At 39.7% G+C, this 10768-nt stretch overlaps 1 protein-coding gene across 1 annotated transcript in view; it reads left to right on the forward strand.

The window, feature by feature from the left end:
* LOC102213734 (complement C3-like) overlaps nt 1-6817 on the forward strand; it is a 49088-nt gene extending 42271 nt beyond the window's left edge. The window contains 9 exon segments of the mRNA XM_013915591.1: nt 3134-3185; nt 3513-3600; nt 4015-4104; nt 4260-4365; nt 4610-4699; nt 4794-4877; nt 5511-5591; nt 5772-5919; nt 6073-6817. Coding sequence (XP_013771045.1) covers nt 3134-3185; nt 3513-3600; nt 4015-4104; nt 4260-4365; nt 4610-4699; nt 4794-4877; nt 5511-5591; nt 5772-5919; nt 6073-6217 — 884 coding nt within the window. The 3' untranslated portion in view covers nt 6218-6817.
* The last annotated feature ends 3951 nt before the right edge of the window (nt 6818-10768 follow it).

Below are 10768 nucleotides of genomic sequence, written 5' to 3' on the forward strand. Positions count from 1 at the left end.
ATGTTTTCTAGTCCGCCCATAGGAGGAGCTTGTGTAGGATTATTATCCACAGTTAGTAAAGGCATACTATGGCTCCGGACCTGGGTTTGTAACTGTACTTGGGGGGTTCTTTGGCCAAAGTTCAAAGACACTTGTATAGCGCTCTGTATCTCCCTCATCTGCTCCTGTACCTGAGTAACACACTGCTCCATCCTCCTTATTCTCTCCATCTCTGGTGAGCCGTCGATGCCAGCGGTTTGGTGTATTGGAGTAGCTGCGTTAGTATTCGGTGGAACTGGGTTAGTTGGCTGTGGGGGATAGGTCCAGATGAAGTCATCCAGATATCTTGGAGCCCTATGTGGTCTCCTTTGCTGGGCACCTTGTTGTTCTTCATCATATCGGGATGTCGCCATGTTAGGAAATGCTGTAATTAATCCGGCTCGAAGGACCACTTGAACTGGACATGTGTGTGCTTAATAAACTGGCAAATTACAGCAGGATTTTCCTATCCTCGGTCAGAAGGCACCGGTGACTTATATGATGAAAGAGAGGGTCCACAGCAATGAGAATTAGGGTTCCTTTAATCCAAAACATCTCCAGAAGTGAATTCGTGTGAGTATATGTATGTGTGTGTGTGGTTCTGTAAAATAACAGAAATTACAATTAGCAAACAATTAAAGTCAACCAAACTGGTCTAAATAATACAGAAAGGGTTGAACAGAAATAACTAAACACCACCCCCTGGTGGACACAAATGGGCTGCTGCACAGGGATAGACTCCATCTTTACTTTGGGCAGCTCAGTTCACAAGGGTAGCGCCATTTTGGTCAAATCAGCGTGAATATACAGTGTCTCGTGGCTACACAAACCGCTGGAAAACTCTATAAAGGCATCACACAATGTACATAGGCAAGTGTATGATAAGTTACAACCATAGAAAAAACAAATACAAGGCACTTACTTATCATTCACGCACACGCACGACACATGTTCAATACAACAGCCCAGCTCCACCAGCGCTATCACGGTGAACCAGCGCAAACACAAACAAAGGATGGGAGGAATGTACCATCTTAGCAGTGGTTAGAGGGTGTCTGTGGAACAGTCTACAGTATATGCACAAATCACAGGGGTTTTATACAACAACCTTATTGTTGGAAAACATACTGATGGCATTGGTCACAGAAGAATTTCTAAACTACTGAAGAATGCAGTGAGCACTGCTGGGGCCATAATGTGGAAGTGGGAAGAACACCACTTCACAACAAACCGGCCAGGACCAGCTCTTCCCTGCAAGATTTCAGACAGAGGAGTGAAAAGAATTCAGAAGAGTTGTCTAAAAGCCAAGGAGGAGTTACAGAGACCTACAGAAAAAAGAAAATCGGTCAACCACCATGGCCTGCATGAACGCTCACCATGCAACACTCAATTTCTGAGGAAAAAGCATATTGAATTCAAAGTTGCTGAACAGCATTTAGACAAGCCTGTGATATACTGGGAGACTATAGTGTGGTCAAAACTGACCTTTGACACCATAATACACACAATGTTACGAGGTCAAAGGGCACTGCATATTTTCAGAGGAAAAGGAAAGCACCAAAAGCACCATATACCAACAATGAATTAGATGAATGATGAGATGAATTATACAGGTAACATTAGACCAATATATTACAGAAACATGTATTATAACACTGTTGATAAAAATCTGCAGCCCTCCACCAGGATTATGATGATGAAACGAGGGTGGATGTTTCAGCAAGGCAGTCATCCCAAACACAGCCAAGGAAACTCTCAGCTGGTTTCTCAGCCAATCACCTGACCTGAATCCAGCTGAGAAATCTACTGAACGAGTTCAGAGAAGGAGCCCACAGAGACCTCAAGATTTGAAGACTTTTTGTGTGGAAAAATGAAACAAATCACACCTGACCACTGCATGTGACTAGCGTGTCCATTCGGGAGGCGTCTTGAAGCTCTCATCACCAACAAAGAATTTTGTTTGAGGCATTAAATACATGTCAGTTGGTGTGTTGGGATGTTACTGACATGTGGCTATAATTTCATGTCAATAGTGCCTTTAGAAATATATTTACTTGGAAAAATGGTGACACATTAAATAATAATAATAATAACAATAACAATAACAATAACAATAACAATAATAATAATGGATTGCATTTCTATAGCGCTTTTCAAGGCACCCAAAGCGCTTTACAGTTCCACTATTCATTCACACACTGGTGGAGGCAGCTACAGTTGTAGCCACAGCTGCCCTGGGACAGAATACTTATTTTACCAGCTGTATTTATGTTCTTGTAAGGTGTTAGGGTTTAAGTTATTATAAGGGTCAAACAATGATGAAACACATTTCAGCACGTTTCATTTCCTTGATATTTTGAAATAAGATAAAACAGGACTTAGTTCAAAAGATACAAATGTAACTTTTTTTAAATAACTATAAACTACAAGCCTGCCATAACACAAACATGTTATTTGTTTAATGTTTTAATGGAATCTGGAGTGTATGTTATATATGTCATTACTGGTACAGAAAGAATTCAAATTGTACAGTAGCTTTTAGGTGGGAAAAAGAGAGCTGTTACTGGAGAATCAGCTTTAAACAGTCAGTCATCAACAGATCGAGGTTTCACATAAAAACAAAGAAGGAAACTCCTCTCAGGCTGGTGTGTGGTCAGAGTTTGATTTTAAGGTGTACGTGGGCTGGAGAAGATTTTTGAAAATCTCTCTATTCTTAATTTTGGGAATGGCTGAAATACCATTTAAAATACTGATGTATGTACATTAATACAAACATCATAGGCCCCAAGGAGGACCATTTATGTGGCTTTTTAAAAAATAATTTTAAAACTTGCTACATATGAAAGATCCCCAGTTCAAGACCTGGAGGGGACACAAACCCTACCTTGGGAGGTAAAAGCCAGTGTGCTAGTAAATGGGAGGTTTCAATCATGAACGGCATGTAGTGTGAAATCAAACATCTGATTTTTTTTTTAAAAACAGTAGAAAAGACAGCAACTGCAATATGAAAAACATATACATAAAAAAAACTATCAATACATATACCAACCAAGTATCTTCAGCAAGCTTTATGGATTACATATTTAATAACACTTCTTCCTCCATCTCATAACAGAAAAGCCTCCAGCAGATGTAGAAAAGTCCTATCAGATCACCATCAAAGTGAGGTAAGATACAATTACTTGCTAAATTTTAGAGAATAAGAAAAAAAAGGTGTATTTTTATATCTTTTACTTCATACAAAGTGTAGCAAACAGCAAAAACAGTCAACTTTTTAATATGGGACGACCACATTTTTAAACAAAAACTGCCAAATGTGAGTCTGTGTGATCGTAATAAATTTTCTTTGAACATTTGGTCCACTGAATGTGAGTTATTGTTCCAGTGATTCAGAACAACTGCTCACATTTCTCATGAGGTTAATCAGATCATTTGGGTCCTTTCAGATTTAGATTTCATATCCTTTGTCAGTGCTTTCTGCTTTTCTTTCACAGGGCTTTAGGACCCAGAGATGTCAGGATGGTGGTTCTTGACATCAGTTTGCCCACTGGCTTCACCCCAGAAAACTCAGACCTGGAGATGGTAATCAGCCTCTAGGCCAGTGCTTCAAAAATCTGAAACAAAGCTTTCATGGCTAAGAAATGATCCAAGTTTAGTTTTAGCTTTCTTACACAGAGTAAACCTGAATTTATTTTACATTTATTTTATTTTGTTTTATTCAAACTTTTTTCTGTGCGTGTTGTGAAAAAGTTAAGCTGCAAGCTCAATTTTCTTTACTGTAATTTATCAGTATCACACCAAAAAGCACACCTCAGCTCACTTGTTTGACCCCTGCATCACCTAAGGCTGTAATGGGTTTAACATATTTCGGTAATAAATACAGCATTGCATTGTGAATTTACACTTTAAATACAATTTTATAGAATGTTTTCTACACGGCAGCATTTTATTTCTGTTTAAATTGAACTAATAAATTCTGAACATGTTTGTCTCTAGTTGTCCAACTCAGTGGATCATTACATCAACAACTTCCAGATAGTAGATAACCTGAGTGACAGGGGATCCCTGATCATCCACCTGTTTAAGGTAACTGTGCTGTAGACCACTGTCTCATTTATTGGATTACAGGAAGAAAGAGTATGAGGAGTTAAAATCTGTCCAGTTTAAGTCAGTTTTATGTACCATTTTTAAGAAGTATGTCTTATAACATTCCCCCTGCTCTGCATTGTTTCTCTTTGTAGGTTTCTCACAAAGAGCCTGAGATCCTAATATTCAGACTCCAGCAGACCTTCAAAGTTGGCCTCCTGCAGCCATCCTCAGTGACTGTTTACGAGTATTACAACCCAGGTTGGGAAATACAGCTGTAGACATAAAAATCAGAGATTCTGTGATACAGTATTATAAGAAATACTTATAAAAGGAACGGCAGTTTAGCTCACTGGGATGAGCAGGTGACCATATGTTGCATGGCTGAGAGCAGCCAACCAAGTGGCCAAGTTGTACTGCATCCTTATATTTCACATAAAACCAAGATAAATAAATAATAATAATATTAAAGCTTTTAGATTTCTCCCCTCTCACTTTGTCACAGACCGCCGCTGCAGTCGTACTTACACCCCCCGTGAGAACAAGGAGCAGCTCAGCCAGATCTGCAGAAACAACGTCTGCCGCTGCACACAGGGTAAAGTATGGGATTTGCAACAATGCATTAAAGGATGTGTGTATTTCTTTTCCACCTCTGCACATTTGACCTCCCGTGGTTTCAAAACCTCCAGGTGACTGCTGCATCTCCAAAGCGGACAGTGAAAACTTCCCCAGCAAAGAAAGAGAGACGTTTGCCTGCAAGAGCTTACACCATGGTACATGTGCTTTTACACTCCGGCGCCTTTAACATGCATGCCTGCACACTGGAGGCTTACACTTTTGCATGTTCATTGGCTGACTGCCATTCAAATGATTTAAAAATATTCAGATGTACGTTGTCAAAACTGCCGCTAGATGAAGAGATTAAGATTTTAATATTTATAGAAATAAAAGAAGCCACATTAAATGCCCTTATTCAAGCAGTAACAATGACATAAGCCCTGCAGCGAATCAGCTGTTAGAGTAGGAACAAATAATATGTTGTTTGAGTAATAAATGGAAGCATAATGTGAGCATTCACAGAAACTGTAATATTTAAAACATTGTAAAGAAAGTTTAGCTGATGGCACTATTGCTCTCCTGCTTTATTTTTCTCTCATTTACCATGTGGACCATGAATCGCTCATATAGCAACTCCCCAGGGCATCATACAGAATTTCAGTTTAGTATCTTACTGGAAAAGGGTGGGAAACTGTCACCTCCCCCTTTTGTTAGTAATGCTATTATTATTTTGTCGTGGAAATAGTTACTATTAATATATGGAAACAGTGCCTCACCCATTTAAGAGTCCGATTAATTTTACAGTAATTTGCTCATGATGCTCAGGTTTGGTTGCTACTATGTTTTAGTTTTCCAGGTGAAGGTGCTGAATGTCATCCAGAGTTACTACGACAAATATGAGATGGAGATCACACAAGTTATCAAACTGGGTGAGTCCTAGTAGTGACTGGCTTTCACCTCTCAGTCTTTTCAGTGCGAGCAATGGAGGAATGATGTGGTCCAGTTAACTTTTTCATTATTTGGTGACCCCATTTATGAAGTGCTGCTTGTGCATTCTTGTAACTCAAAGACAAATGAAGGCTTATTATATTTGTTCTTCTCCCACTCAGGTCTGGAGGGTGGAGTTGGAGCGGGTCAGACGAGGATCTTCATGTCTCACGGAGGTTGCAGAGATGGACTAGACTTGAAGCAGGGCTCCCAATACCTCATCATTGGCCCCAAGGACGACCAGTGGAATGTTGATACTGAAACCAACAAGTGAGCAGAACAGGAAAAATAAATGCTTACAAATAATTTTGTGTTGATTCAAATTGGGAACTATGACAGGACAAGTTTACTATGAGACACTTGGGTGCTCTTACTTGTTAACTTGCCATCTGTCTTTCTTTCTTTTTTCATTTTGTGTGTCAGGTTCATCTACGTGTTGGGGAAGGACACCTGGGTGGAGCGCTGGCCTTCACCCGCAGAGTGCTCCAGCCACCCCAGCCTGCAAGCTAAATGCAGGAGTCTAAGCGACACTGCCAACGAACTGTCGGTCAACGCCTGCAGGCTGTAGAGGTGTCAGGGCAGCTGTCGCACACAATTTTGTGGCAAAAAAAAAAAGGAAATCATTTTGTATGCTCAACTTACTGTGTACTGTGTATTCTTTCAATCTATATTTAGTTTTCTCTGTGAAAAGGGAAGTGAGAGTCTTGCCAGTTACCATAACTTTGAACAAGAATGAAGAAGTATAAACCGCAGAGAGAGATGTGTAATTATTCTTTGTTTTGAATATTTGTCACACTTACATGTTTGAGATCAACTTAATTTTTATGCTGGACAAAGAAAATACACGTAATTATAAAATGCATTTTTTTAAATTATCTTTTTATTAAGGGGTAAAAGGCTATTCAAACCTACCTGACCCTATTTGAAAACCCCATAAACTGTTTTTCACATTACTGTGGAGGAATTCTTTTGCTTACCCTTCTTTGCAGAATTGTTTAATTTAGCCACACTGGAAGTTTTTACGATCATGAATGGCCAATAAGTCCAATCCAAAGCATATTAATTGGCTTTAGGTCTGGACTTTCATTATGCCATCACTTTCTGGTAGATTTTCTGGTAGAAAGCTGAAGCAGCAGAGCAGCCCAGACCGTCACACTAACACCACCATGTTTGACTGTTTTTATGATGTTGATTTATAACATGCTTTTAATTTGACACCAGATGTAACAGGATTCAAACCTTCCAAAAAGTTTAACTTTTGTCTCGTCAGTCCACACAATATTTTCCCTGGAGTCAGATGTTTTGTGGCAAATGTGAGACAAGTTATTGTGGCAGTGGTTTTCTTATTGGATCTCTGCCATGGATGCCATTTTTGTTCAGTCTCGTTCTTATTGTTGAACCACGAAATCTGACCATAACAGAGGAAAATTCAATTCAATTCAATTCAATTTTATTTATATAGCGCCAAATCACAACAAAAGTCGCCTCAAGGTGCTTCATAGATACAGAGAAAAACCCAACAATCATATGACCCCCTATGAGCAAGCACTTTGGCGACAGTGGGAAGGAAAAACTCTCCGGCAGAACCAGGCTCAGGGAGGGGCGGGGCCATCTGCTGCGAAGAAAGACAGGATAAAGACATGTTGTGGAAGAGAGACAGAGGTTAATAACAGATATGATTCAATGCAGAGAGGTCTGTTAATACATAGTGAGTGAGAAAGGTGACTGGAAAGGAAAAACTCAATGCATCATGGGAATCCCCAGCAGCCTACGTCTATTGCAGCATAACTAAGGGAGGATTCAGGGTCACCTGGTCCAGCCCTAACTATATGCTTTAGCAAAAAGGAAAGTTTTAAGCCTAATCTTGAAAGTAGAGATAGTGTCTGTCTCCCGAATCCAAACTGGAAGCTGGTTCCACAGAAGAGGGGCCTGAAAACTGAAGGCTCTCCCTCCCATTCTACTTTTAAATACTCTAGGAACAACAAGTAGGCCTGCAGAGCGAGAGTGAAGTGCTCTAATAGGGTGATATGGTACTACAAGGTCATTAAGATAAGATGGGGCCTGATTATTTAAGACCTTGTATGTGAGGAGCACGATTTTGAATTCAATTCTGGATTTAACAGGAAGCCAATGAAGGGAAGCTAAAACAGGAGAAATCTGCTCTCTCTTTCTAGTCCCTGTCAGGACTCTTGCTGCAGCATTTTGGATTAACTGAAGGCTTTTCAGTGAGTTTTTAGGACATCCTGATAATAATGATTTGCAGTCGTCCAGCCTGGAAGTAATAAATGCATGAACTAGTTTTTCAGCGTCACTCTGAGACAGGATATTTCTAATTTTAGAGATGTTGCGCAAATGGAAGAACGCAGTCTTACATATTTGTTTAATATGTGCATTGAAGGACATGTCCTGGTCAAAAATGATGTCTGGAGTTCTTCAGATGTTTCTCTGGGTTCTTTCATGATCTCCTGGATGAGTAGTCAGTGCACTCATGAAGTCATTTTAGCCTGCAACTCCTGGGAAGTTTCACCACTCTTCCCAGTTTCCTCTGTGTGTAGATAATGGTTTTCTCTGTGGTTCACTTGAGTCCCAAAGCCCTAGGCTTTGTAAAGCTTAACAAACCGATAGATATGAATGATTGTATTTTAAATCTGTCCTTGAATTTCTTTAGATGGTTTCTGACCTTCTTTGATCTTGTAGCCTACTTCACTTTGTCTGACAGATTCTATTTATATGATTTCTTGATTCAGTGCTCTTCTTGTTGGCTCTGACTTGGTAGATAACCGCATGAATGATGTTATTTTCACCTCTAAAGTTGTCTCGCTGTTTAACACAGATTAAGATCAATTTATCTTAAAGGACAAGCAAGTGCAGTGTAATGAAGATGTGTGTGTGTGTGTGTGTGTGTGTGTGTGTGTGTGTGTGTGTGTGTGAGAATAAGACTTAAAATGTAAAAAGTCCTTTGAGAGATCAAAGTTGAGTACTGGTCCAACTTTTCTTTTTCAACGGTGGAATGTTTGTACGGCAAACATCTTTAATGACATAGAAAATAAACACATGAGAAACGAGTGGACCAGCTTGAATTATTACTTATTTGACCCAGTCACTCAGTGGAGCCGTGGGCAGCCAATAAGCAGTGTGTAGGGATGGTACCTTGCTCACCTTGCTGGTGGTTTGAGAAAAGGAATCAAAGTCAGTGGAGACAAGACAAAATACATGTATAAATGAGAGGGAGACGGGTGGAAAGGTGAACGTGCAAGGATCACAAAAGCAATAGTGAAGGTGGATGAATATGAACACCTGGGGTCAGCCATGAAATGAACACTGCACAATAGAGATGAAGAAGTGAGTGCAGGCTGGGTGGAGTAATTTGTGACAGATGAATAACAACAAGAGTGAAAGGGAAGATTAACAAGATAGTAATGAGACATGCTTGATGTGTGACTTAGAAACATGTCATATTCGTTGTGGTGAAAGAAGAAAAGTGATGCATGCAGAGCAACAGGAAGTGATTTGTAACTTGTTTGTGCAATTTTCAATAAGACCACAGACATGATAACATGCACAGGCCTGCAGTAAAACCAGCGACTGTAGAAAACTCTCCACCGACGCTTATTTTAATACTTTTATCTTCATAATACAAGAACTAAATCCACTGTGGGATGTACCTGATTGCATTTTTATTTGTATTTGTGATTGGTGTCAGGAGCCATCACATCATGTGAACACACACACACACACACACACACACACACACACACACACACACACACACACACACACACACACACACACACAGATATATATAAACAGTTTGAATGAAATATTTGATTAAACATAATCTGTAATGATACATGAACGAGGCAGTAATGCACAGACACACACCTGCTCAGCAGTCATCATAGAACGGGGCTGGTTCATTTTTGTAATCTACATTAAACCAGCTGTGAATAACAAGGCTAAGTGCTGTTCAGTGTAAATATGGATGGACTGACGGGACACTAAGAGGACAAGAACAATACATCCACTCTCTGCTGCTGTCAGACTTACAGCTGCTTTCTCGGTGATTTTAGTGACAATACAAGAAGTTAAAAGTAAACAGTGAACAAATGATTAATCACTTCAAACACTCAAAGAGATTAAGATGTTGCTAAATCCTTCCTCTTTACCTCTCTGCAGAATAAACAACGTGCCAGTAAAAGGCAAGAAAAGGCAACTTGGTAAGAGATGCAAGCTTCATAACATTTCTTTTCCTGCCCTTTTTGTACAGGAAACGTCTTGTTAGATTTGTATTTACATAGTTTCACAACTAGAAAAAATGAATCTGTGACTCTATACTTGGCCCTATGCCCTTTAACAATGTGCTGCATTACTAATAGGTGTACTGAAATCTATCTGTTATTCATTTGCATAACACATGGGTTTGACATTAGACTTCCCCCGACTTCTTATTTATCTACTGTTCCATCTACTTGAACAGGTGTGGTTCCAAACCTTTAGTCAAATCCAGGAAGTGGTCACGTACTGGTGATCATGCAGCAGAACAATGAACAAAAGAAAAAGAAAGAAAAAAAACCTAAGTCACAGACACAAAACAACCTCTAGACATGGAAGATAAGAAATGAAAAATGACGACAAATTAAGAAACAGGGTGGCAAGGAAGTACTGGGGTAAGTGATGATCTGATGGAGCTGAGTATTCAGCAACAAACTATTCAGGACGGTCAACAACAATGACAGAAAACTAACATCAATCCATCCTCTTACCCTTATCAGGGTCACAAGGGGACTAAAACCTATACCAGCTACCATAGGCCGAGAGGCAGGGTACACCCTGAACAGGTCACCAGCAGGGCTAATACAGAGAGATAAACAACCATTCACACCTAGGAGCAATTTCAAATCACCATAACCCCGCTTACTGCATGTGTTTAGACTGTAGGAGGAAGCCAGAGTACACAGTGCTAACCCCTGCACCACCATATACAAAATACAAAAGCTAACAGATGAAGTAAAAACTAACATGAGCACACAAAGGCACATGGTTACAATATAATACAAGAAATAACACAAGAAATGCTTTGAAACAGAAATATCTGACAAAAAAACATGAACTCGGGAAC

The sequence above is a fragment of the Pundamilia nyererei genome, unplaced genomic scaffold (genome assembly GCF_000239375.1).
Source record: "Pundamilia nyererei isolate P.nyererei 1_Seehausen unplaced genomic scaffold, PunNye1.0 scaffold00328, whole genome shotgun sequence".
In the NCBI taxonomy this organism is placed as follows: Eukaryota; Metazoa; Chordata; class Actinopteri; order Cichliformes; family Cichlidae; genus Pundamilia; species Pundamilia nyererei.